This window comes from Apiospora hydei, assembly GCF_038363865.1.
Source record: "Apiospora hydei strain CBS 114990 chromosome Unknown utg000002l_segment0_segment0, whole genome shotgun sequence".
NCBI classification, from domain to species: domain Eukaryota; kingdom Fungi; phylum Ascomycota; class Sordariomycetes; order Amphisphaeriales; family Apiosporaceae; genus Apiospora; species Apiospora hydei.
In genome coordinates, this window is record NW_027117361.1 from 1,261,985 (window position 1) to 1,287,864 (window position 25,880).

At 55.2% G+C, this 25,880-nt stretch overlaps 10 protein-coding genes across 10 annotated transcripts; 8 read left to right on the plus strand and 2 right to left on the minus strand.

Annotated features, from left to right (window-relative positions):
- Positions 1 to 179: 179 nt before the first annotated feature.
- Positions 180 to 5,914, minus strand: PG997_000384 (Glycosyl hydrolases family 18 protein; the record flags this gene model as incomplete). Its single annotated transcript, XM_066804699.1, is given in 8 exon segments — positions 180 to 626; positions 659 to 2,143; positions 2,184 to 4,485; positions 4,543 to 4,748; positions 4,810 to 4,863; positions 4,874 to 5,426; positions 5,499 to 5,762; positions 5,844 to 5,914. Coding segments are annotated over 8 exon segments (5,382 nt in total), but the record flags the coding sequence as incomplete, so codon positions are not given.
- Positions 5,915 to 7,190: 1,276 nt separating this feature from the next.
- On the plus strand, positions 7,191 to 9,685 carry PG997_000385 (uncharacterized protein; the record flags this gene model as incomplete). The annotated part of the gene is made up of 5 exons (XM_066804700.1): positions 7,191 to 7,620; positions 7,695 to 8,494; positions 8,566 to 9,011; positions 9,133 to 9,583; positions 9,623 to 9,685. The coding sequence occupies 5 exons, from the start codon at positions 7,191 to 7,193 to the stop codon at positions 9,683 to 9,685; spliced, it is 2,190 nt and encodes a 729-aa protein (XP_066674473.1).
- Positions 9,686 to 10,099: 414 nt separating this feature from the next.
- PG997_000386 (cytochrome P450) lies at positions 10,100 to 10,309 on the plus strand (the record flags this gene model as incomplete). Its single annotated transcript, XM_066804701.1, has 1 exon — positions 10,100 to 10,309. One exon carries the CDS (start codon positions 10,100 to 10,102, stop codon positions 10,307 to 10,309), a length of 210 nt encoding a protein of 69 aa, XP_066674474.1.
- Positions 10,310 to 12,950: 2,641 nt separating this feature from the next.
- Positions 12,951 to 13,907, plus strand: PG997_000387 (uncharacterized protein; the record flags this gene model as incomplete). Its single annotated transcript, XM_066804702.1, has 1 exon — positions 12,951 to 13,907. The coding sequence occupies one exon, from the start codon at positions 12,951 to 12,953 to the stop codon at positions 13,905 to 13,907; it is 957 nt and encodes a 318-aa protein (XP_066674475.1).
- A 581-nt stretch (positions 13,908 to 14,488) lies between these two features.
- Positions 14,489 to 15,559, plus strand: PG997_000388 (uncharacterized protein; the record flags this gene model as incomplete). Its single annotated transcript, XM_066804703.1, has 1 exon — positions 14,489 to 15,559. The coding sequence occupies one exon, from the start codon at positions 14,489 to 14,491 to the stop codon at positions 15,557 to 15,559; it is 1,071 nt and encodes a 356-aa protein (XP_066674476.1).
- A 2,010-nt stretch (positions 15,560 to 17,569) lies between these two features.
- Positions 17,570 to 19,652, plus strand: PG997_000389 (uncharacterized protein; the record flags this gene model as incomplete). The annotated part of the gene is made up of 4 exons (XM_066804704.1): positions 17,570 to 17,596; positions 17,727 to 18,809; positions 18,912 to 19,106; positions 19,209 to 19,652. 4 exons carry the CDS (start codon positions 17,570 to 17,572, stop codon positions 19,650 to 19,652), a joined length of 1,749 nt encoding a protein of 582 aa, XP_066674477.1.
- A 590-nt stretch (positions 19,653 to 20,242) lies between these two features.
- Positions 20,243 to 22,042, plus strand: PG997_000390 (uncharacterized protein; the record flags this gene model as incomplete). The annotated part of the gene is made up of 3 exons (XM_066804705.1): positions 20,243 to 20,903; positions 21,020 to 21,625; positions 21,969 to 22,042. The coding sequence occupies 3 exons, from the start codon at positions 20,243 to 20,245 to the stop codon at positions 22,040 to 22,042; spliced, it is 1,341 nt and encodes a 446-aa protein (XP_066674478.1).
- Positions 22,043 to 22,112: 70 nt separating this feature from the next.
- Positions 22,113 to 22,337, plus strand: PG997_000391 (uncharacterized protein; the record flags this gene model as incomplete). Its single annotated transcript, XM_066804706.1, has 1 exon — positions 22,113 to 22,337. One exon carries the CDS (start codon positions 22,113 to 22,115, stop codon positions 22,335 to 22,337), a length of 225 nt encoding a protein of 74 aa, XP_066674479.1.
- A 331-nt stretch (positions 22,338 to 22,668) lies between these two features.
- On the minus strand, positions 22,669 to 23,707 carry PG997_000392 (uncharacterized protein; the record flags this gene model as incomplete). The annotated part of the gene is made up of 2 exons (XM_066804707.1): positions 22,669 to 23,056; positions 23,097 to 23,707. 2 exons carry the CDS (start codon positions 23,705 to 23,707, stop codon positions 22,669 to 22,671), a joined length of 999 nt encoding a protein of 332 aa, XP_066674480.1.
- Positions 23,708 to 24,123: 416 nt separating this feature from the next.
- PG997_000393 (uncharacterized protein) lies at positions 24,124 to 24,916 on the plus strand (the record flags this gene model as incomplete). The annotated part of the gene is made up of 2 exons (XM_066804708.1): positions 24,124 to 24,284; positions 24,496 to 24,916. The coding sequence occupies 2 exons, from the start codon at positions 24,124 to 24,126 to the stop codon at positions 24,914 to 24,916; spliced, it is 582 nt and encodes a 193-aa protein (XP_066674481.1).
- Between the last annotated feature and the right edge of the window lie 964 nt (positions 24,917 to 25,880).

Sequence of the window (25,880 nt, forward strand, 5' to 3'; positions counted from 1 at the left end):
ATCAACGTGGTCCTTTCAATCAACGCTGACTCCGTTTTGGTGGGATGTCGAAACTACACACGCCGAGATATCCAAGTATACATACGAGCCTCTACGCATAATGTTTACCAAAAGCTCCGAGTTCTGCTTCAACCCAGATTACCAACTACCAAGGCCTCAACGAGCACTCGCACACTGCCTCACCATGGGAATTGCCACGGACCCATGTTTCGCATAAACACATCCATCGCCTCAATGTCGTCAATCAGCTGTATGACGTCCGCATTGTTCGCGTGGGCCTGCCTCTGGGCATCCGTGACCCAGAAGTCCCTCATGGTCCCGAAGAAATCGTCGATAACCTTCATCGTCCTCCTCTGCATCAGGAGGAACCGGTACTTCATAAAGTCGTCCCACTTGGATCGCAGCTGCATAGGCTGCCATGCGGCGTGGCCCGCCGGAGGGTTCGCAGGCAGGACTGTCGTGTCGAGTAGGTCGAGGATGTCCCCGATCCGCCTCTTTTGCTTCCGCAGGATTTCGAGCGGCTCCAAGTCGTTGTGGTACATGCGCGAGCCCAGGCAGAGGCGCATGATCTTGTAAAACCCCCTCTCGCCCCGCGAGCGTCGTAGATCGAGCCTTGCTGGTTGTCTCTGTCTTCTATCCATTTGTCCGTGTTAGCAACCCGCTTGGTGAGATCGCCCCAGGCCTTGCCTTTGATTCTTCCGTTGATATTGCCCTGCAGGGCGATGTACTCTTCTGCGTGCCATGTATAGGTGGGGAACTGTGCAGCAATGTGCTCGATGGGAGACGCCTGGGCATTTCCCCCCTGGGCCGAGTCTATACTGGCCACGACCTGTACGGCGAACAGCTTCTGAACATAATCGCAGAACCGAATGTTTTGGGCTGGGGCCTGTGGATCGGGGAGGGTTTGGCCCAGCTCCCCGTTGAGATAGTTGAAGAATTCGTTGATCATCTGGGCCTCCAGGAGGTGCTCCGTATCATACTTGGTGCCCGTAACGCGTCCGGCCAGTGGATTGCCCCAGGCAAAGCTGTTGCAGTTGTCGGGGTCCTCGTAGCCGTAGACATTGGCGTTTGGGATTTCACCGCTGGAGGGGTATTTGAAGTTCTGTGACGACCCGCAGATCGAGATCTTTTTGTCTGCTCTCGGCTCGATCTTTCTCTTCAGAAGCTCAGGGAGAAGCTCGTATTTCTCGTTAGAATAATGATGGTGACTATCGTTATGGGGATGGTCAGAATCCTGGGCGTGCCGTTGATGAGAATCAAGATTGCCGTGGAAATACCTTCCCTCAAGGTCGGACGTGTCTAGGCCCCGCCTGTCATTCTCGCTGAGATCGGGAACGCCCCAAGGCGGATCGACAGACTTGCAATCAGCGGCTCCGTCTCCGCCATTGCCGTCGGCCAGGGGAGGACAGAAGAATTTCCCCACAGGGATGCTGATCACAGGACCGTAAACACCGCTCCTCTTGGCCAGAATTGAGCGACGTTGGTTTGGGTTTTCGCTGATAAAGTCTGGGTTCTCATACATAGAGGGCAAAATGTGACCACCGTACGCGGCCGACACTACAGAGTAGTTCCCATCTTCAATGAGTCGAAGGTCTCGCTTGAGTGGGATCGGACCAAGATTAGGACACGTGCCCTCCTCGATGATGTTCTTGTTCCAGTCGGGTGTCAAGTTGTAATCGCCACTGGTCCACCCAAAACCGGACACTCTGGCAAACAGACGGGCACCGACATCCATACCAAATGTAAAAGGGCAGGTTCCGCTCGTCGAGCCACCCCCCTTCAGCTTGGTCATGATGCTGGCTTCGCCCACGACAGCAGCCGTAGCCGGTGGAACCTTCCACCGGTCCACGAACCGGAGGCCAAACTCGGCCGCGGCCGAGAGCTTGGCTGTTACGTCTCCCTGGACGGCAACACCAGCGTAGAACTCGGGCTTCTTGATGCCATCGAAGTCGCCGGTCCGCTTGAGATCGGCTTTGCTGTCGTTGATCAGCTCGGGATTGTACCCGTTCTCAGCTGGCAGAACCTGGCGGACTTCCCACTTGGCGATTTCGAGTTTGGTCTCCACCGTGCCGGCCATGGCGAGGGCCGCGTCGATGCTGCCTTCCACGGTGAGCTGGGGTCCAATAGTGGCGATTCCCGGAATCTTGAATGAAGCCCCGGGGGAATGGAATGTTGAGAATCACACTCTTCTTCTCATACGACACCCTTGCGACGGCTTCGAGGGTAATGACGCCCGTAACCTCACCCTTATTGTAGAACGTGAGATAGCTCTGGTCCATACTCAGGGGCGTCTTGGACAAATCGTTGACGATAAGAGTAAATCCGAAACTAGACTCGACCCTGACGTTGAGCAAGGCCTGGGCGAGCACGTGGCCGTCGTATCTGACATCACCCCTTGTGCAATCCCACGAGTCGTCAACGAGCTTAGCGGTGACGGTGTCATCGTAGCGGTGCATGAACTCGCGCTTGATCTCAGGCTTGATGAGCTGGGCGAGCCACTCGAGGACACTCTTGCCGAACCACCGCTCGTGCAGGGCGCGCTTGTCGATCTTGCTTAAGTGGTAGTCGTCTCTGAACTCTTCCTCGAGCCATCGCACATGGTTGCCACCAACGTCGGCCAACGACCGTCTTGCTAAGCCGGCGTTGCTTCTATCGTTGTTGTCCAGACTAAGATCTCTCTTCTTGCTGACAGACCCGGCGACCACCGTGTCCCAGTAGTCGTCTTGGTTGCTGAAGTCGATACGCATCTGGGTACTGCCGAGGTCGCGCGGGACGCGCTCAAACTCGTAGTCGAAGGTGAGATCGTAGACAACCGGCTTGAGGTGCGCGAGGTTGGAAAGATGGCGAGGCAAGAGTTTGGCGTGGTCATCCTCAGGGGGAGGGCACCATGCTCTTGGCAACGGCGTACTTGCCTGGGCCACAACCCTTGGGCATCTGCAAGATAGTGCCAGGGACACCGTGACCAAGACCAATCTTGCCGCAGTTGCTGTCGGCAGTAAAGTCAGTGCAGACCATACGGACCTTGTGTTCGCCTTCCGTGACGGCATCATTGCAGTTAAAGACGTCCCAGTGGGAGCCGTCGCGCTTGTCGAGGGAGACCTGCAGCTCCTCAGGGAGACGAGGACCACGAACTGGAAAGCGGCCTCATTGGGGTCCGTGTCACCGCCAGCAGATGTCTTGTCCGTCTCGAGGGTGAAGTCGGTGTCAACACCGCCCTCGGGTGGGTGCTCAAAGAGGTTTTTCAGCGGCACCGGGAGGAAAAGGGGCTCGCCGTCCGACTCGCAGCAGAAGGTACGGACGCGGTCGGCGTGGATACCACAGGTCTCGCTTCCGCCAAAGTACGAGTCGGTGATCTGAACTGTCTTCATGTCCGGGCAGTGACCATCGAAGCAATTGCCGGGCTTGCCGTACCAGGCGCAGTTCTTCCACTTCTTGACCTCATCCTTGGGGCAGCAGTACAGCTTCTTGGTGTCGAGGTCGAGCGAGTCCAGAACCTGGAGGAGCACCTCGCCGGTCAGCGAGACGAGGGGCACGGCGCGTCCGACGACCCGAAGGATGACCTTGGCGACGTCTTCGAGGATCTCGAGCACGGTACCCGAGAAAGTCAGTGGGAGCTCGTCACTGTGACACTTCTCACCAACGCCGCGCCACTTGCAGATGTTCTTCTCGCCCAGCGCGCTCTTGCAGCAGTGCGCGAGCTGGCCGTCCCAACAGTCCTTGCCGCCGCCATACTTGCTCATGTGCGTCATGACCTCATCGTCCTCACAGTGGCCGTTGCAGAACTTCGTGTCACCACCCCGCCAGTGGCACTCCTTGGGGTCGGGGGCTCCGGACAGCGGACAGCAGAGCTCGCTCTTCTTGTTCTTGCCGCACTTCTGGTCTGTGATCTTGATCTCGCCTGCCTTGCAGTGGGCGTCACATCCTGTAATGTAGCACATTTCGTTCGTGCCCGTCCAGTTCTCGTCCGGCTTGTCACTCGTCTTGAAGTCGCCTAGGGGCTTGGGGTCTAGTACCGCCGACAGCGCCGACAGTTGGGCGTCATCCTGGTCGATGGCCCAGATCAGGTACCCTCCTAGACCAAGCTTGCTGGCCAGGTTCTTCTTCTGCTTGAATGTGTCCTTGTCGTCGAATGATACCCACTGGTCACTGTTCCAAGTGATGTATTTTACGCCAGCGCTCTTATCATGCACAGGCTTGAGCTTCTTGGTGTCGATAACCTCCTTGATCTCGCGGTAACTGAGGATGCCCGATTCGCCACTGCAGGCACCTTTGGTAGCGCCTCCCTTGAACAGACAGCCAGGCTTGTTGCATGACGGGTCGGCCAGCTGGAAAGCTCGCCCATAGAAGCCGAGACCCATATTGAGCTTATTGGCTGGTACGTCGTTTCTCCAGAAGAGGTCAAACGCCAGGCTCATCTCTGTCAGGTTGGTGTGGCCGTAGATGTGAGATCCGATTGGGTTCTCGCGATCCCAAACTCCGTGAAGACTATTCAAGAATCAGCATAGCTCGAACACATAGATGCCGGCAGGGAGCAAGACATACTCGTACGACATGACGTTGACAAAGTCGACATGGTCAACAGCCTTGAGGTCAAAGTGGCGAAGGTACCAAAAGCTGGTGGGGGCCGTGAAAGACACAATGTACTTCTTGGGCTGTTTCTTGTTCTCGTCTTCGAGTTCCTTCAGGAAGCGAGTGAAGTTCTCACCGTCCTCAGGTACACCGCCACGGTCATCAGCTCCGGGATATTCCTGTTTCAAGGGGAAAGGTTGTAAGCAAGCGCCAATGGCTACATTGATCCAATCCACGTACCCAGTCAAAATCCACACCATCAAATGCATGTTGCCGAAGAAAAGACATCAGGTTCTGGATGAACCGTGCCCGGAGTCTCCTTTGAGCTAACCATGTTGCTGAAGACCTTCTGCAGGGGACCTGGGTCGTTATGCGTCCATCCACCAATAGCAATGATGGTCTTGAGGCCGGGGCTTTTCTTCTTGAGACTGGTGAAGTCTGTGAACAGCTTATCTGGCAGACCGTCCATGCCAATGATGTTGTATTCATTCGGGGTGATGAAGGCGAAGGAGAAGTACAGATGAGTCAGAGAATTGACGGGAATATCGTCCAGGCCCATATCCTGACACGTCGAGTTGTGCCGCCAAGCCTCATAGTATCCAATGACACGGTTAAGCTGGTCAGAAGCCTTGTTCTTGGGGCCTGGCTGGTTGCAGTTGGACTGGCATCCACCAGTAGCTCCGTGGTCTTCCTTGTCGCAGAAGTCCTCTGTCATTCCACAGAAACCCCATTTGCCACAACAGACGTTGAGGAGACACTTCTGGTCCGGAACCTTGGCGTTTTTACCGCACTCTGCTTTAGCATCGCAGTTGGACCAGCAAACTTCATTGGGAGAAGTTCCCGAAGTGCCGCAGGCCCTAAAAGAGGCAAAGAAAGCTTCATCAGCATCAAGAAAAACGAAAAGTCTGGATGTATAAGAGAAAACTCACTCTTCGCCATAGTTGCACTGGCCCGTCTTCTTGGGACAGCAAGCCTTGTTCTGGCAGGGCCGGTCAGGACCACACGTATAGTCGTCGCCACCAACAACCTGTCTACCAAACAAGGAAGAGAATTCGGTCTGTCCGATCAAGGACATGCCGGCTTCAGGTGAAGCAGGGACGATTTCGTCGCCATGACGCGCGTGAAGGTGGCTGTCAGCACTGCAGACTGGCAGCCCATGATCACGACGGGCCTTGGCGGAATAATCGAACGGTCTGTTACAGGTCAGCCATGGACTTGTTCAAGGTGAAGAGTTGACAATGGTCAATATGTTTTGACTGTTATGGGTTACCCACGACACAACGGCGCGGCACGCGTTTGGGAGCTCGGGCAACACATCGGTACTGCCGGGTCTTGCCGTGATAACGGCTGAGAGAGAGGGAGTAATGAGTGTATGTAGAAGTACGCAGCTCCATGAGAGCTGAGACCACAGTCTCATTTAGCCTGAAGGGGAGCGTTGGGAGCTCTACCCTACAAACAATAACGAATAGAAAGGGGGTGAAGGCATGAGAAAAGTGCAAGTGCAAGTGCAAGTGCAAAGGCAGCAAGCAAAGCTTGCTGCCCCTGTTAGTCTTAAAGGAAGTAAAAGGAGAAAGCAGCAGGAGAGCATACTCCAATGGGCCGGGCCAGGCCAGCCTCGGGCTCGGCTATGTTACATTGTGTCTTATGTTGGGATGGTACCCCTTTTGGACGACATGTCGCCGAAGATGATCATGTGGAAGAAATGAAACCTCGTGACTCAACTCGGCTTGCTTATCCTGGCCATTTCCAATCTAAAGTTTATGAATAGGAGGTCTTTGTGTATGCATGTAAGCTGACCTGCAACGCAATGCGACATGAAACCGATATTTTCAACGGATCCCCGCACCGATGAGGAGTGATAAAAGAAAAAATTACAACCTCGTGGCTCAGCTCGGCTTGCTTATCCTAGCCATTTCCACCCTTCAGTACGGATGTAAACTCATTCGCATCGCAGTGCGACATGAAATCATTATTTTCAACGGATCCCCGCACCGGTGAGGTGTGATAGAAGAATTGGGTAGTGGGATGAGCTCCTAGCAAGCCCTGCGCTGTCGAGACCCGTTAAGGCGTACATAAGCTTACTGACGGTGAACAAGTTCTGGACCAAGTTCCGTGCAGACATCGAATGTCTTCTCCTGTTGATGTCTTAGCTCGTACGACGAGTGTGCGAGGCGCCTATACGAGATTGCCCGCAGCCTCTCTGAGCCAAGTATCATGCAGAAAGGGTCTTTTGAAAGTCGCATGATTAGGCCCCGGCTGTCTGAGGTGGATGCCCCTTTAGGCAGGTCCAGATTTAGCCTATGCCCTCAGGGCCCGATGTGCCATCCTTGACATACTAATGTACTCTTAGATATGCATTTGATCAGGCGGTTATGTCTCGACACCGCGAACGACAAGTGGTGTCCGATGCCCCTTCTCTCCAAGCTTTTCCCCCATTGACTTGGATAGCAATTCTGACCTTCCGGTCCGTTTGACACCCTTTGGTTTAATTATCTCTGTGGAGCCGCCTCTTGCTCCTTGTGTCTGCGTAGACACTCCTTTCCTCTCCCCTCTGGATGTATTAGCCCCATCCACTGTTCAATCACTGGTTCTCGGTGAGAAAGGCAAGACCGTCCATCACAATGGTGGCCCTGCGGCGTTGTGTCGCCGGGCTTGGGGCCCTTCTGAGCTTCAGCCCGGTGCTCGCCATCAAAATGCTCTACGAGGACAGTATTCCCGAACATCTCCCTTCTGTGTGCTCCGCGGCCCTTATGGCCGATGTGGCCTGCGACTTCCTCGTACCAAATCTTCGCCCAGACTTCTTCTACCCTCCTGCTTCTCTAAACCGCGCTTGTACAGCTGGCTGCGCCGCAGCACTCGCGTCGTGGGAGAGCTCGGTTCGGTCTGCTTGTGGCAAGGACGTTGTTATTCCTGCTGAATTTGACCTTCTCGCATCACCTATCGTAATCCCGGCCACTCGTCAGTACATATACAGCTTCACGTGCCTCAAGGAGAACAATGTCTTCTGTGGCCCTGTTGCGGCCTTGGCTTCTTTCTTTAGTGACCCTGGAGGTGAGTTTTCTTCCATTGTCGTGATAATAAGATCTGAAAGTGCGTTGCGCTAATGCTTTTTCTCAATCTGCCAGTTTCCATCTTCAACTATATCAATGAACTCCCCGAGGGCGCCACAAAGCCCGGGGACTGCGACCCATGTCTCGCAGCCAGGTTGCGCATGCGATCTGGTTCGCCCTACTTTGACGGCCCCGTCGTGGCTAGTGAGTCTCTCTACCAGAGTATGACGTCTAGCTGTGGCATCACTGGCAAGCCCGCCACCACATCTACGATCGACTACTTTACCAGCCAGCCACAGCCTACCGAGGCAGCCTGCAGCGGTACCATCTACCAGATCCAGGGCGGCGATGACTGCTACGGCATTTCTAAAGCCCAGAGCGTCGGCACTGCTTGGATGCTCGCTGACAACAACCTCGGTGCTTACTGCGCTGAATTTCCCACGTCAGGAAGTCTGTGCATCACTAATACCTGCAAAACTGTCACTGTTGCAAAGAACACGACTTGTTCAGCAATAGCCGCGTCTGCCGGCATCAGCGAGATGCAGCTGCTGGCTTGGAACCCCGTGATCAACCCCGTCTGCTCAAACATCGACATGATGAACGGCACCACCCTCTGCATTGAACCTCCTGGACCCAAGCTGCCCCCGGCGGCGACAACAGACATCCCTCCCTCGACGCCTACCACTGCTGCCCCCATTCCCACAAATACTGCTGAGGGATCAGATAAGCCGTGCGGCCGCTGGTACGAGGTCGAACCTGGCGATTATTGTAACCTGGTCACCCTCAAGTTTGCCATTTCGCTCCCAGACTTCTTGTTCTTGAACACCGGCATCAACGCAAACTGCACAAACCTCTACGCGGCCGAAAGCTACTGTGTACAGGCCGTCGGAGATATCAACAACTATCCCGGTCGGCCTGGACATGTCTCCTTCACCATAGACCCCAGTGCCACCTTCACCGGCGTCCCATTCACGATGCTCCCCAATGCCACCATGACACCCTACCCGAGGCCCTCTCCATCTGCCCCCTCGCGTCTGGCGCTCGGGACGACTGCGTGTACAACTTCAAGGCCGACGAGTATCAGTTCTCCGCTGAACAGCTCGGCTTCTGGAAGAGTAACTGCGAGCTCGCAGCAACTCTCTACAACGTCGACTTTGACAGCTTCGCCGCCTGGAATTCGCTCAGCACCAACGTCACAGACCCGGCGTGTGCCTTTGAAGTAGGCAAGCGGTACTGTGGCGCGTGGGCCCTGCAGCCGACGCCCACTGGCACCGAGGCGCCCACACCTACTGGCACCGACGCCGGCGATGGCAAGCCCCAGCCGCCCGCGCCCACCCACTCGGGCCAGCCCGCAGACTGTGATGGCTGGCACGTTGTCTCCAGCAGCGACTCGTGCCAGTCTGTCGCAGATAACGCGGGCATATCCCTCGACGACTTCTACGCGTGGAACCCGGCTGTCTCCAAAGACTGCACGACCAACTTTTTGGCTCGGACAGGCATACTGTATCCACAGGGAAGGCCAGGGGATTAGCACCTCATCTTCTTCCGCCACAGCCACCAGCAGCGCGACGACAACGAAGCCGACCCCGCCCGCTCCTACACACAGTGGCCAGCCGGCTAACTGTAACAAGTGGGACGTCGTCCAAAGTGGCGACAGCTGTGGTTCGCTGGCTGCAGATAACGGCATCTCGGTCGACCAGTTCTACGCCTGGAACCCTGCCGTCTCCAAGGACTGTGTCACCAACTTCTGGCTCGGCCAAGCATACTGCGTCGGCGTGTCGTCTAGCTCGTCCGTCACAACAACGACGACGACGACAAGTCAGCCGACGCCTCCGGCACCGACTCATACAGGCCAGCCAGCCAACTGCAACAAGTGGGACGTGGTCCAGAGTGGGGACACCTGCAGCTCCCTGGCGAGTGACAACGGGATATCTCTCGACCAGTTTTATAACTGGAATCCGGCTGTAAGTAGGGACTGTGTGACAAACTTCTGGCTCGGCCAGGCCTATTGCGTCGGTGTGTCTAGCTCGAGTGGAAGGGTCCGTCGTGGTCAATCTGTGGTATAGTTAGTCGTGTGGTGCCCGTATGGACTTGTTATGCATACTTACTTCGGGTACGTCATGGTAGGATATCGCAACGCATATAAAATCCCTTTATTCGCTCGAGACCGCACGTTACGAGATTACAGGATAATTAAGTTAGTAAAGGACTTGGACCGTCATTGACGTGGCGACCGAGGTCTCTGGGTTGTGATATGGGGTGGAAGTGATGCCACGGCGACGGAGCTGTCGAACATCTTCTATCATTTACATAAACGCCCCGACGTATTGGCGAAGCTGTGACGGGAGTTCGACACAGCGCTCGCGGAGGGTAGGATCACGCGCCCAATACGCTACAGCGTGACGAACGGGCATTCGGTAAGACGCGGAGGAATAGATCCCAGAGCGGGGTTGGACGGCGACCCCAGCAAAGTCACGAAGATGGACCGGGCCATGCTCCAGCTCGGGCAAGGGCCCCGGGTCTGCATCGGGCGACACATCAGCGAGATCGAGATGTACAAGCTGCTGCCGACCATACTGACGGAGTTCGACTTCGAGCTGCTGGTCGAGGACTGGGAGGTTTGCGGGGGTTGGTTTCATCGGACTAGGAATGTTATGTGCAAGGTGGAACGAAGACAGGGGACAGAATAGATAGACATGGTAAGTCCACTAGTGAAAGGGGCACATGTTGTACCGCTCGAGAGGAAAACGAGGTGGCGACAAAAAAAGCATGTTGATTCATGACATTGCTGGTTGCTATAAACATATATCAATGGAATACATTGTCTACTTTTGAGATTGGCAAGAGCACGACTGAGTTGCAAGTCATGAAACGCATCGAAAGCAGCGATGTAAAGGATAAGTACGCCATTTTTAGGGTATGTAGGGGACACAGCATAAGCGCCCAAGTATAACTACAACTCAAAAGCACTGAAACATCCCAGCCACGTTTTAGAGCAAATAAATCATCCTCGGACAAACTTAAGCAGTCAGTGGAAGAGGCAAACCACGGGAGTGAGACGAGGAAGGGGGCAAAAGGAGAAAGGGTAGAAGCAGAAAACACTAGCAAAGGATCACCGCGTTGTGGCAAGTTTCACTAAATTTCATGATACGTCCCACTAGAGACAACCTTCAGCACTTGCATCAGGTCCCGCTACTCCTAGCTCGTCCGTGTATACTTATACACGGACACCCAGGCCAAACCACGAGGAGGTGGTAGCGGATCTTGGCCCACTACGATTAACGAGCTACAATCACCCAGTCACCATCGCCGAGTCACCATCACAGGGCCACGATCATTAAGCATCGAAAATCAAGCCGAGATCACCGGGCATTAATCACCGGGCATTGATCACAGAATGAGGATCACCAACCAACGAAGATCACCGAGCCATGATGGGACACATCGAACACATGGGACGCGTCGACCACCAGGGACAGGTCGAGCATATGGCCAAGACATCGACCACCTGGGTCACATTGAACATCTGGGACACATCGGACGCATGAAACATGTGGACGATGTGGACGATGTGGACGATGTGGACGATGTGGACGATGTGGACGATGTGGACGATGTGGACGATGTGGACGATGTGGACGATGTGGGTGGGTGAGGCGGACGCTAGAGGCGACGATATGAGACTTGGGACTTGTGATACACGCAGATCACATAGAACTGATGAATACAATGGAAGAAATAAAGAAAAAGGCCAGAGCTGGGGGAAAGCTCCCTTATATAGTCCTGGAGAATTAGAGTTTCAGTACAAGGTACATGTGACCAAGAACACAGCCTCCCTCCTCCTGGTGTGAAGCTTTGGGTGCGACTCGGTGGTACCAAGGGGCCCTTGAACTTTACCTACCCTTTTTCAAGGATGCCGCACAGCGCTAGCCTGGACACCGGAAATCCCCAAGAAGTCAATGGCCGAGCTGACCTACAGACGGGACGAGGGCTTTCGCATCGATACTGCTGTGAATTCTGATTGCGGAATTCTCTCCAAGATTTTCGGAATGAGTCCAAGCTTCAGCTCGGCCGGAGGTTAGAAGACGCCCAAGATGGCCATAACTCTCGCATCCCAGCCTTTTGCCCGCTCTCATGACGTGGAGACCATGTTTGCCCTCGTCGTGGATTAGGGACACGTCTGAGGATATTGTAGACGTGCAAACTTAGGCACAATATCATGTAAATAGACCAGCATCACGAATATGGGTATCGCTGAAGCAGCAGTGTCCAGAGTGGCTGTTCAGCACATCTCAACCAGCTTCACAAGGTCGCTTTTAATAGGGAATGCAACACAGCTTTGTGGGCAGGATAAGGTGGGCCCTAACGATGTTGCAACCCCCAAGTCCAGGTCCAGGTCCATGTGTCGTCCTCTTTGTGATCTATGAGATGTTGAGTGTCACAGGATGAGTTCTCATCCAGCTCTTCGAGACAGATATGCGTTGGCTGAAATACGTGGGGTTGAGGGATACATGAAAGACTAGGGTAAGAGTCCGGGTAAGGGTTAGGGTTAGGGTTGTTCTGATATACTATTTTGATGCATTTCAAGACACCCTTTCCCTCAGCTCTTCGAGCCATTCATTTGTAGATGTTCCGCTTGTCTGCAATGGCTAGTCAACTTGACGTTGTCATCACCCCTGGTCAGAGGAAGCCATGTTTGACTTTAACATCGTTCGTTGATAATGGGAGGCATGCTGATTACGCCAATGAGCTTAGGATACTACTTTCTCAATAAAATTATTGCTGTCCATGAAGAACATAGGCTCGGAGAAATGACCGGTGGTCATCAAAATTTTGATTACCTAATGATGTAGTAGCCAAAAAGGGGATGCCGCAGCTCTCGGGTATAAGCCCCTTTCCTAATCCGGTATCGCGTGGCCGTTGCCATCCACAATCATACATGTATAAGACCACAATGATAGTGGGCGACGCAGGGGAGCGGGGTAAATACTACATAGAAAAGAGGAAATATATTAAAATATACACCAGTGAAGGTGAACTCTCTTTGGCTAGGAATTTCTATGGGCTGTCGCGGGAGATACCGTAATGATGATAACCAAGCTAATATAGGGCTAATCAAAAGTATAAAAAGGCCGCTTCCCCCATGTCTTGCGTGGGAGGCCACGGCAAGTCTTCCAGAATGACGAGAGCTATCAATTGGGCTGTCGCAGGCTTCTGCGTCTTTGCCGCCGCAGTATCAGCCGCCCCCGCAACACCGACAGATGGAGGACCACAAAGATCATCATTGATACTGATTTCAACACCATCGGCGATGACGGCCAAGTCCTGGCCATGGCGGCCCAGCTGCACAAGAGCAAGGTGGTGGAGATTCTCGGCCTGACCATGGTGACCGGCAACCAGTGGTTGGCGCAGGGCGTCTCGGACGGCCTGAAGGCCGTGGAGCGGCTCGGCATCGAGCAGGACGTCGGCATCTACGTCGGCGCCAACGAGCCCTTCCTCCATACCTACGCGGCGTACCAGCAGGAGAAGAAGCAGTTCGGGAACGGGACCTTGTACGTGGGCGCGTACGGGACACCACCTCCGGCGCCCGGCCAAGAAAACCTCGTGGCCCCGCCCGACGGCTTCGCCACGCACACGACGCCGCGCAACCAGAGCGCCGCCCAGTTCATCATCGACACGGTACACGCCAACCCCCACCAAGTGACCATCCTCGCTATCGCGCCTCTAACCAATCTCGCGCTCGCCCTGCGCCAAGACCCGAGCATCGCGCCGCTTATACGCGGCATCGTCCACATGGGCGGCCAGCTGTACGCCCCCGGCAACTCCTACAACGGCGCGGGCGAGATCAACTGGTGGCTCGACCCGGAGTCGGCGCGCGTGGTGTTGCGCGCGCCCGTGCCGAGCAAGACGCTCTACCCGCTCGACCTGACCAACACGGTCCCCATCGCCAACGCGACCTACGACCGCATCGGGGCGCACGAGCCCGCGACGCCGTTCACGACGTTGTTCCGCGACTCGAAGCGCTGGCCTTACGCGTACGACGCCGTGGCGCTTGCGTGCCTGGTGGACCCGAGCCTGCGCCGTGACGTGCGCGAGTTGCATGTTGACGTCAGCTGCGAGGCAGAGGACGAGAGCTACGGGAAGGGGCTGGTGTGGGAGGAGGATCCGTACCCGGGCACCGGACTTTCGACGGCCGCTTCTGTTGTCTTTTCGGTCGATAATGACCGCTTCTTCGAGCTCTATGAGGACTTGCTTACGCGGCCAATAATACTCCCAGGGCGGAACTAGAGAAGCGTGTACAGATGCGAATCGGGTTCTATCCCAGGTTTGGTCTCCTTCCGCATCTAGTAACCGCGCGGCTATAGTATCGAATTAAATGAAGGTGTAAAAAGAAAAAGAAAAGTAATTATATACTTGTCCGCAACTACCGTATGCTATTTAATTATAGGCATTGCTTGCGCCTCCTTAGGCGCATACGATGGCGGCATGCACCGCCAAATACCAAGCCTTGGCGGCAATTTTGAATCGTTTATTGGTTAAGCAAGCCGCCTAGGGGATAATGGTCGGCATTTGCTGACATCGTCTGGGGTCCGGTGTGGCTGCCCAGCATGTCAGCCGCAACTGCTAATAATAAAGACTCAGCTATTCGGATGAGGGCGTTTAGGGAAGCAGGAAAAGAAGGAAAACAGATGAAATCATGATATTTAAGGACGGTCTTTTCCCAGACTCCAGCAATAATCCACCATCCTACATTTCCTGCATATCTATTCTTGTCCCCTGCCAATTACATTAAAGGGTCCGTCCCACTCCGTCTGCTATCTTTGCCTACTCGAAAGATTTCTTCAGACTCCCTCAAACTCAAACAAACTATGCACTACATCACTCTATCGCTTCTCGCAGTTGCCTCTCTGGCAGCTGCCTTACCTGCTCCAGAGCCCAAGCCTGATCAATGGCAGGGCGTCATAGACCCCTGGGGACAGTACGGGCGTAAACCCGAGAACGTCAAACGTGCCGAGATCATGTACCAAGACGACGATACCAATTCCACCACTTTCCGCATCGAGGACCACGAGTACTCCTCAGATGAGCTCCTGGACCTCGCCAAACGCGCCACGATCAAAGAATTCGCCGGCAAGATTCCCGGCTGCGGGTCCGCGGACGACCCCAGCAACAAGGACGTGCCGAAGCCCCAGTGGAAGGTGAACGAGGGCGTCAAGATCCCCAAGAACCCGGGCTGGAAGGACGACGCCTGCACCACGGGCCATGGCGCCGACCACTGCTGGACCGAGTACTACCTCGTCGAGGCGGCGGTCGAGTACTTCTCCTGGCTGCCGACGGGGTCGGCCGTCAACTGCCCGGCCGCGGCCAAGAGCTCGTGCAGCGTGCAGGTGCAGAGCCTGGTGCAGAGCTGCAGCGTGACGGGGACGACGAGCTCGAAGGGCTGGGACTGGAAGACGATCGACGCGGCGGGCACGCTCAGCATCAAGCTGGGCGGCGAGGGCAGCCGCCTCCCAAGCGGCGACCTGTCGCTGGGCGGGGGCTACAGCAAGAACTACGCGGAGACGACGCACGACCTGACCAACGTGTGCCGGGCCGACTCGTCGGCGGTGACGTGCTCGTGGACCAACGAGTCCGGGGAGGCCCGGGACCTGTGCCACCAGGTCTGGTACGCCGACCGGGTCCTGCACGTCTGGGGCCAGGCCCAGCGCGTCTGCAACAAGTGCGCCGGCGCCGGCGCCGTCCAGCAGAACACGGGCGACGGCAAGGTCTGCGTCCGCGGCCAGAAGGAGTTCGACTTCCGCCTGCCCATCAACAAGCTCGTGCACTGCGACGGCGCCTGCGGCGCCAACGAGCCCGGCGTCAACCAGCCCGCCAACGGTCCCCGGGGCCCGTACGTCGCCCCGAACAACTGGGATCTCCTGGTTATTGGGCAGAACTAGACGACGGGGAGAAAGGGGGATGCAATGAGATTCGCGGGCATATAGATAGGGGTTGGTTGGGTATGGAAGTCTTATAAGGACTTCACAGGACTTCGGATTATGTTTTCTGCTTTTCTCGCGAAATATAGGGGCTACTTCCTCGGCGTTTAAACAATGTGCCAGCACGTAGGAAGCTCTATTATGTGTAAATAATTATAAATGAAGTGCCTTAACTAACGCAAAAGTGTTTAAACATGCATTCTCGGGATGGGCGCCGAAAGGAGTCTTTCCATCTTTTTCGCCTTCAGCTGTTCGTGACGAGCGATCTTGATGTTGCCCAGGGTGACCGTGTTTTTAGCTAATTCAATTTGTCTCGCAATGTGGCCGTTCGGTATACCTGTATCTTCTTCAATAATGTAGACCAGTTCCTTTGCATCTGTCCAGTCAAGCTGAAGTCCGTCATCAAAGACGGCAATTACTTATCCTCAGCTCGCAAAACACTAGGACGGGCCCTCTTCGCCCGCGGCAAAGAGCGCCCTGAGCTTCTTGGTCTCATAATTTGATCATCCCCGATCCGCGATCGAATGGGAACTGGATCTTGTCGACATGTCCTTTCATTTTGTTTCTGCGCGCCACCGAGGTGCGCCGATGCCTGTCATCGTGCTTGTCATGAAGCCGTGGCAGTGGACAGTTTCGCATCCGGGGCAGGGAGGCAACGATCGTACAACGACGGGTTGTTCCACCACACTGCTGTGGCATGATCGAGATGTGCTGCAGCCCATGATGGGGAACACCGCCGATCTGTAACGTGGTGCGCCGACCAGGAAGACTGCACTATTCTAAAAATAGCTTGGTGATGGGCGTTCACGGCTCCAATGTTCTCCTGCAGCCTAACTGTTGGGCAGGAATAACATAAGGCCGTATGTCCAGTAGTTTGGCATAGTGCGTGATACGGAGTTGGGGCTACATCAATCCCAAGAAGGAGTTGAACCTTGGAGCAGCTCGGCCATCCAATGATATCGACATCGTGCCTCGAAGGGGTTCTCATTGGTTAGAGATCTCGACAGCCGAGTCTTGTGTTGACGTGTCGACCTGTATGAACGCCCGACTGTCCCTTTCTATGTTATTTCCCAGCAGAGATTCCCTGCATCATGCTTCGTCTCTTGGCCATTACCAAAACTCGATCCTTTCTTGAGATGAGATCTGAAATGTCCCGAAGGCTTCGACCGGTTGTCGTCGTTGGCTGATGACTAAGGCGAGGCGCGCTTCGGAATTGCCGACCAACGCGTGAGCGCCGGTCTCGCGGTCGAGGATTGCCGGACCCCGGCCGGCCCTATCGCTGCTGCTAATGACGGGCCAAGATGTGGGGTGAAGTCGTATTTGGGGATAGCGTCGTGGAGTCCTCAGCGGCTTGCTACACTAGTGCCGAAGAAAGTGGACACGAACCCCTTCCAGAAGAACGGAACCTCCCTTGCCAATGACACGCGACGGAGGCGACAAAGCTTTCTCGGTTGCTCGAGTGCCGGACCTTTTCGCGCTTTGGGCGAGCACTCGCCAGTCGCTTTGTTTTTCGACACTTTGGTTCCTTCAGTCTGTCTCCGTTCTGGCTTGCGCGGCCGGACCCTCCCTCAGCAAGTCCTCAGTCGAGAAATCGACGTGTCTCTGCATCACCAGATGGCCTTCACCGCCCATTGCTCGAATGAGCAGCAGCGAGAAGTGCATCGTGATTGGGGGCTCCGTTCTCGCGACAACGTGGTTCACCAGGTGGAATCCACACATTGGACTCTGCCATTCATAAATGAGCAGGATGACCTAATACTGTACAGTATCACCGGGGTTCGATGATCGCAATTTCGAGGCCGCCCGCCCCACGGTCCACTGTCCACTGGCCTGGCTAAAAACTCGGCCGACCTCAGGCTGCTCAGGCTGGGCGAGCCTCATTGTACTTGCATTACAGCTTCCATCTCCCCACCATCCGCCCGCTGTGTCCCCGTGTTTGCGAACACGAAGCGAGTTAGAGAGGAGTTCACGATGCATGTTAACGTCCCTCCCTCAGACGTGAGTAACCCCATCCATCCTTGCTAAAGCGACGTTGGTGCTTTGCTGTCTGTCGAAATTCGGCGCGTCGTCGGCACAAACCAGAACCTGAACCTGAACCTGAATCGTACTGAACTGACGAAATACGCAGCCCAACGGTCGCTCGCCCATGGACAGCCCCGCGGCGCCCTTCAGCCCTTACGGCACCCCGCAAGCGAAAGGAATGGGCCACAACTATGTCGAGCTGGGCGATATGAAGGGCGACGGTAGCGCAGGCCGCGACCGGGAACCCGAAGAGACGGACGCCCTGCCGCCGCGGCCCGCCAAGTCGGCCGAGGAGAGCGGCTGGTGGATGTTCGAGATCATAGCCTGCTGCGTCAGCACCATCGCCCTGGCCGCCATCTTGGTCACCCTGGGCCTGATGGACCAACGCCCGCTCCACACGTGGCCGATGAAGATCACCCTCAACTCCTTCATCGCCTTCATGTCGACCATCGCGAAAGCCGCCCTCGTCATCCCCGTGGCCGAGGGCATCAGCCAGCTGAAATGGATCTGGTTCCGGTCCAAGGGCTCGCTCGAGGACATCCAGAAGTTCGACGAGGCCAGCCGCGGCTCCTGGGGCAGCCTCAAGCTGCTCCTCTACAACAAGCAGGTGCACCTGGCCAAGCTGGGCGCCTTCGTCATGATCGCGGCCCTGTGCATGGACCCCTTCGTCCAGCAGGTCGTCACCTACCCGACCCAGATGGTCGCGTCGCCGGACCTCAACGCCACCATCCCCATCGCGCGGGAGTACAGCAACTACGCCCCGGGCGCCATGATGGCGCTGCGCTCGCCCACGCTCGACATGAAATCCGCCATCAACAACGGCATCTACAACACGAGCCCCCACCCGTCCAAGGACTTCTCCATGAAGCCGCACTGCGCCACGGGCAACTGCACCTGGCCGGGGACGTACCACTCGCTCGCCATCTGCTCCAAGTGCGCCAACACGACGGCGCTCATGGAAAAGACCAACTGCTTCCAAGACATGTGCGTCTACAAGCTGCCCAACGGCCTGTCGTTCGACTCCATCTACCGCGGGCAGCTGTACATGAACTCGACGAGCGACGCGACGGCCATCAACTTCAACGGCACGCAGCCCACCATCACGACCGTCAGCACCATGCGCGGAATGCACGACATGTCTTCGCAAGACCTCTACGGCATCATCGCCAACGAGTGCATTTTTGTACTAGTATGTTTGCCCACACCCATCCCCATCCACTAGGAACCTTTGTTCCGCTCTCTCTCCTTCCAGGTGGGAAAATCAAACTGACGCAAATCCTCTGTAATTTAGCTGCGTGAACGAGTACACCGCCGAGGTGAAGAACGGCGTCTTCAACGAGACGCTCGTGAAATCCCATACATTGGACCACAATCCCGCGATGATGGAGAACATCACCATCACCATCCCCCGTCGGGCAACCGAAAGACGCCGACCAACTTCACGATGACCGGTATCGCCGCGGGCGCGCTGAACTACCACTTCTGGGTAAGTCATTTGATACTCGCCACACACACACACACACACACACACGCTCTCTATATATCCCTTCGCCCGAGCAACCTTACTAACGCCGCTCGATGCCCGCAGAATTTCTGGACCGGCAACGTGACCGGCAGCACCGGCGAGGAGCGCGGCAGCAGCGACACGGTGCGCGCCCTGTACGACCTCGGCGACGACGGGCGGGGCGGGGGCGTGCCGAAGCCGGGGGGCGAGAACGAGACGATGGCGGCGGTGGCGGCGGCCATGACGAAAGTGATGCGGTCGAACCTGGACGTCGACCCGGCCAAGGACCAGGAGGCCGCGGCCGCGAACAAGGTCCTGGGCGTCACGTGGTACGAGGAGACGTACGTGGCGGTGCGGTGGCCGTGGATGATCCTGCCCATCGGGCTCGAGGTCCTGGCCTTTTCGTTCCTCATCATGACCATGATCCAGTGCAAGCGCAGCGGCGTCGCGATCTGGAAGAGCTCGACGCTGCCGATGTTGCAGGGCAAGGTGTCGGATTTGAAGGATAGTCTGGGGACGAGACGGTGATGAGGCGTCATGAAGAAAGAATAAAAAAGCAAAATCCCCCGATCTAAGAAGGCTGCTGGATGGATGGACGGATGGATGGATGGGGCTCCTATTACCGAGGCGGGACAACCTCCACGTACGAAAATGAGTAAATGCTAGCGTTGGTTATCTATAGCTTTATATCCCTGTATTGATAAGAAATAATAAGTAATACTTCTTGTACATTTGTCCGTGGCTTTGCCGTCTCCTGCATTTTCATGTTCTCTCTTGACAGCTTGACAGCTTGATAGGTTGGCGGACTTGAGAGAATGATCGACGAATCTAGGGCGGAGGATAGGGTACGTTAGGCACCCAACGCAAAGACCACCTGAATCTACTTTGGACTGATGAGTGAAATCGTATCAGTACGTATCTTTCGGCCCCCATGTCGTATTTGTAAGTACTTAAGTAGGCATGTAACGTAGTATGAGGTGTGAGGGGGAGTGCCTTGGCTCGGGGAACATTTACGGTCGCCTGTGGCATAATAAATCAACAAGAAAGAATTGATGGCCTCTTCTCAAGACGTCCGCGTTGTATTTTCTCATTTTAGGCTTCAACGCGTCCTCGACATCATGTCAGCACCCGATCTCTTCATCCATCAGCCGCTCGGGGATGCCAGTCGCCAGATCCGCCTCGTTACAATTGAACCAATCGACCATGCACATCCTACCGTCATTGTGTGCCGGATGGAGACGTTTCAACTCGAAGGGGATGGTAGGCCGCCTTACAAAGCCTTATCCTATCAGTGGAATGCCCTCGAAGGAGCCAAATTTATTATGTTGAATGTGAAACTTATAAAGGTTACAAGTAACTTGTACCAGGCGCTGATGCAGTTCCGGCGGGATACCACGATCAGGCATCTGTGGATAGATGCCCTCTGCATCGACCAAACCAATCATGACGAGAAGAGTCAGCAGATACCGTTGATGGGTAATATATTCGCCTACGCAGATGAGGTTCTCGTTTGGTTGACAGGTCGCGGAATGGACCTGGTTGATCATGAGAGAGCGGTCAACTTCCTTGAAGATTGGGTCGGGGCCGCCATCTCTGCGCAGGAAAGCCCGGAAGTTGAATCTCCCGACTACCACCAGCAACCCACCTCCCTGTGCAGGGCTGATTCGTTATTCCGGGTTGTTGCGCTGAATCTTGACGCGTTCCAGGCAGCAATAACACCGTTTGATGACGAAAGATGGATGGAGCTGTATCCGCTCTTGCACTGCCAGTACTGGGGCCGTGTGTGGATAATCCAGGAGATAATGTTAGCCAAGAAAGCGCGGTGCTACTGGGGGATGCTTCCTTTGATTTGTCGACTTTCCTGGCCATACCGAAGGTGTTGAAAATGCTAATAGGGCCGGAACTCTCCAGCCCGGCCCAGTCGGAAGAGGGGCCCGGAATCTGGCTAAGAGCATTTTCTTACCAATCATGGATCTTACCAGCTGTTGAAAAGCTTTCGTTGTTATACGGGACAAAGGTTACCTCGGGACTCTCGATGTCGCTCGCGGATATCGTGGACCTAACGGGCGGCTCCGAAGCGACAGATCCACGAGATCGAGTTTATGGCCTATTGGGTCTGGTGGACTCTCAAAATGCCATCGAGCCAGACTACGATATGACGGCGGCAGAAGTATACACCCGCTTCGCCACGGACGAGATTGCGCGCACAAACAGCCTCGAAGTGTGCTTCTTGAGCTGTGGGCTGGTTGGCCGCGAAACGCCGGACCTACGTACCTGGATACCTGATCTAGCCAATACCAAACGCGCCGAGCAATTTTCGCTCATAAAGAACCTTCGAGAACTCTGCTCTGCGGCAGGCCAGAACACTTCCATGGTGTCCACGTCCGACTCAGGTCGCAGGCTGAGTGTCCAAGGCTGGCGCGCCACCGCCCGAATCCATCTGGTTGAAACTAAGCTGGCTAAAGAAGCTCTTTTCGAAACACTGCAGAGATTTTACACTGGTGTTATGAGATTCCTGTCGAATCTCTCACAGATAAACCAGCTCCCAAGTGGTTTATCAGTCCTGGAGATGCTTTTCCGCACCGTGGTTCTCGACACCAGTCGATACGCATCGCCGCACAATCTGACCCGCGACGGGTATAATACCTGCTGCTTTTTGAGTCGATATGTGTTGAGTTTGTTCGGTTTTGAGTCACTTGCTTCTGCTGCTGGCCTGTGCTGGGATGAGTCGAAAAGCAAAAGAACAAAAAAAGTCAATCTGACCCGCGACGAACTGCATGCGGCCCAACTAATTGACCAGTTTTTCCTATTCAGTACTATGCTATCCACTTACCACAAGAGAAGTTCCGAAGACCAAAGAGCCTGCGATTTCCCACTTCCCAGCGAAGAGGAGTTCTGGGAGGCTTCAAGCGATTTGATCGAGATGAAAGGAAATGTCGAGTTGAGGAATTCATACATGGGGGAACGATGCTGTTACGTGGGGATGTAATGAAATCGAACGATCTCTTCTGGACCGAGGACGGGTACATGGGGTTGGCGACGCATGGGGTGCAGCCGGGCGACATCGTGTGCGTTTTGACGGGGCTTTGCATACCCGTGGTTCTCCGGCCGAAGGACGGGAGGTTTATGCTGGTTGGCGAGTGCTACTGCTTTGGTCTCATGCATTCGGAGGACACGACGGGCGGCGATCTCGAGGTCTTCGAGATCATCTGACGAAGAGCGGCAAGCTCTTGTTCGTTCGCGGGAAGACGGACTGGGAAGTAATCCACAGATCCCCTATTCCACTGGAAAGGGGTATAACAAACAGAACGGGTTCAACGCCCATGCTATGCCTGCTTTGCGCATATTTCGAGCTGCAGCTAGGTCATGGCAACACATACAAGCGAGGGTAACAGGACCAACGCAGTCTTTCCTCTTGATAAACCTCACCTCTTATATTCACCAGCATTGGGAGTACACATTTCAAGATAGACGATTTTCAGTGAACATCGCATCTAATTTTCAACTGGCATATTTAACAACAGTCAGCCTATCGTTTTATCTTTTATTCCCCCAGTACCTTCTTGATAGCGTCGGTCAGAACCACAGCCATCTGCTGGTGCGTCTTAGCCGAGGGGTGGTAATCGCACCCAATGTTGTTGTTGGACGTGTCCTGCGCCACAAAGTTGACAAAGTGCGCCTCGAAGCCGAGCTTGGCGATCGCGTCCTGCAGGGCCTTGTTCTGCTTCGTCTTGGCCTTCTCCGCCGAGTCGTCCCCGATCGAGGGCGAGCTGGTGATGAACATGGCGGCCCGGGGGTACTTGGCGTGGACGGCCGTCGCGAACCGGACCATGGCGGCCGAGTAGGCGGCGGCGTCGAGCTGCGGCCGCACGCCGTCCTGGTAGGAGAAGTCGTTGGTGCCCAGGTTGATGACAACGATGTCCACGGGGGGTCTGGAAGTCGTAGCTGTCGGTCGCGTCGTTGGCGCCGTACCGCGTCCAGAGCTCGGGCATCAGGGGCGAGGTGTCGGGCGTGGGCGAGACGTAGTTGCGGGTCAGGCCCTTGCCGGACCAGGCCACGAGGGAGTAGTCGGCCGAGAGGTTCCGGGCGGTCAGGGCCCCGTACGTCTTGGTGGCGCCCTCCTTGTCCGCGGTGTTGGTGCAGGGAAACACGCCCTCGAGCCCGTAGCCGACGGTGATGGAGTCGCCGATCAGCTCGATGCGCCGCGCGGGGGCGGCCGGGAGGGGAGACAGGGTGCCGTCCGTGGTCGGCTCGCCCAAGAAGAGACTGCCGAAGTTGGCCTCGGACTTCTTCCGGATCTCGACGGTGTGCTTGCCCTGGCTCAGCTTGGGGGTGTCGATGCTGGACCCGGACACGCGGCTAATGGCGACCGGCTCGCCGCTGTCGACGACCATCTCGATGGAGTTGTCGCCCCGTTGCGAGGTGATGGGGATGCTGGCCGACGTCCCCGTGAAGGAGACGGCGATGCCCGTCGCCGGCCAGGTCAACTCCCGCGTGGCGGGGTTGACGCGGCCGAGGAACCGGTAGCTTTCCGCGCACGCCGAAGCGCTCATCGCGAGTACGAGGGACCTTAGGGATAGCATGTTGTTAGGCGTGAATTCGATATCCAAAGTGGGGTGTGGTTACGGGCTCACCAAATGCAGACACCACCTGCAGCTTGCTCACTTTATATACCTCTTACCATGAAGCGGAGGAATTATCCGCGTGTCCTCCCGCTGCATGACGGATGTCGAGATGCGTGTGGGTATGTAATGTTACTTTACCCATTCAGTGCTCGGCAGATCTACTCCGCGCCCCAGGCCCGTACGATGCGGACCCAATAGCCGGGTTAGCCTGACCACTGCAGTTTCCACCAATCGGATGCGTCAAATGGTAACGCCGAAGTCACCTGTAGACAGCCGTTGCAGCAATTCGATTAAGGACTGGACTGCAAGGCGCAATCAATCCCATGTTCCGCGCCCCCTTTTTCCAATTCCCAAGTTGCACAACGGTGAGCTGCATGCCGGGCGTGCACAAGTGCAAGGCGTTCACGGCTGCCTCGGTGGCGCAGCATGTTCATTTTCGCACCATTGCCTGCGAGGCGTACCGCAAGAATTCCAGTTCCAATTCCATTTTCCGCACTTCTTGTCATGGCCTCGCGCTCTCCATCTGTATGCTGCTGTACGCGTCCTTGACATTGCCGTTGACTTTGTTATTTCATTTTCACTAGACGTTCCAATTCAGACCGTACCCAAAAGTGTAAATGGTACACTGCCATTTCCCCCATTGGTGATCAAAAGAGTTTATATTCTAACGAATTTCAAACAATTGCTTACAGCCAAATAGGAACTAGTAAATAGCCTCTGCGGGCCCCCAATGTCAAACCCTCTAGCTTCTCAATTGTGACGCTCTTCGAGGGCATATTAAACGACGTGCTCATCCTAGTCGACTCTTCATCGGGAGAGGCAAGCGCCGGCTTCCCTGGCGGCCGCAATCTGATAGAGACGATATCCGCCTCGGCCTGGGATAGTGCTGCGCCAGATCCAGGGCCATATTCTTTCACGAACGCTCTGATCGAAGTCCTGCAAGAGTGGAAATCTAAGCGTTTCTCGGCTTCTTTGCTGCACGCTGAGATCCTGGCTCGTTTGAAGCAGCCCAGGCCGATCAGCTTGAACGGCTCAAAGGTCAATCCCAGGCCAACCCCTATCCACTTTGTCCACACCTTGGACTTCAGTGCCCCGAGTATCGAGATATCAAGGGTGGGACCGGACTCGTCTGGGGCTTACAAGATTCGAAGTCCACTGAGGATTTGAGAGACGAGAGGATTCAAAGATCTAACGATAGTAACCAATCTCCTTATGTGACATTAAGGGCTCGAGGTGGGGAATAATGTTAATGATGAGAATATCACGCTATCTATGACGTGGAACAGGATATAAATGGATGTAATAGCAGGAGCTTAGGTGTGCTGCGACAAAACAGTAGCAATGGCGTCGGGGAGCATCGGTGTTGCAAGTAATTGATCCAGCAGCTCCTCGAAACCTCTTTCTCCGGGGATCCGGCACACGATAGGGGTGCAGACCGACTATGCCGGAGGAGCCGTGTTCCCTTGGCTGCCGAATTCCGGCAGTAATGTGGAACCGCAGTATGCATCCTTCAGATCAGTTCATCGGACGTCGTTAGTCTGCGCTAGTACAGCCAACGGCTGAAGCTAGTCCTTACTCCTCAGCACACATTGGCTGAACCTTCTCAGCCCACCCAAGCTGACGTCATAATAAAGTGAGCCCTATTGGATCGGCGCAGTCTCCGACAATGCATATCAGTCGCGCTGTTCCATCTGATATAGAATGGCAGGCTTAAGGGACTCCGAGCTGAGCAGCTGAGCCTGAGTCAACCAAGCAGTGATCCGAGACTGAAGATGATACTCTAGAATCATTAGAATCCGAATACGTACTTTCGTATTCGTCATTCGGGTAAAAGTGGAGAAATTGCATGGGCATACAAAACTGTCAGGGGGTAACCCTGAGCCCTTGAAACAACGCCAACAAGGTCAATGGGCACATCATCTTGGTACTGGGGTCGGTGAAAGCTGGCAAGTCTTGAGGAACGGCTCAGGTCATATGCAAGCGCACGCCAAAGGGAGATTTACATCCAAGTGGAACAGCTGGAATTCACTTGTCAGCCTACCAAAGTATCCCCTTAGTCGCCAACTACCATCTGGAATTCAATAGGAAAAGTAGTTAGAATGCGTTCAGAAAGGTAAAGTTAATATTCCGA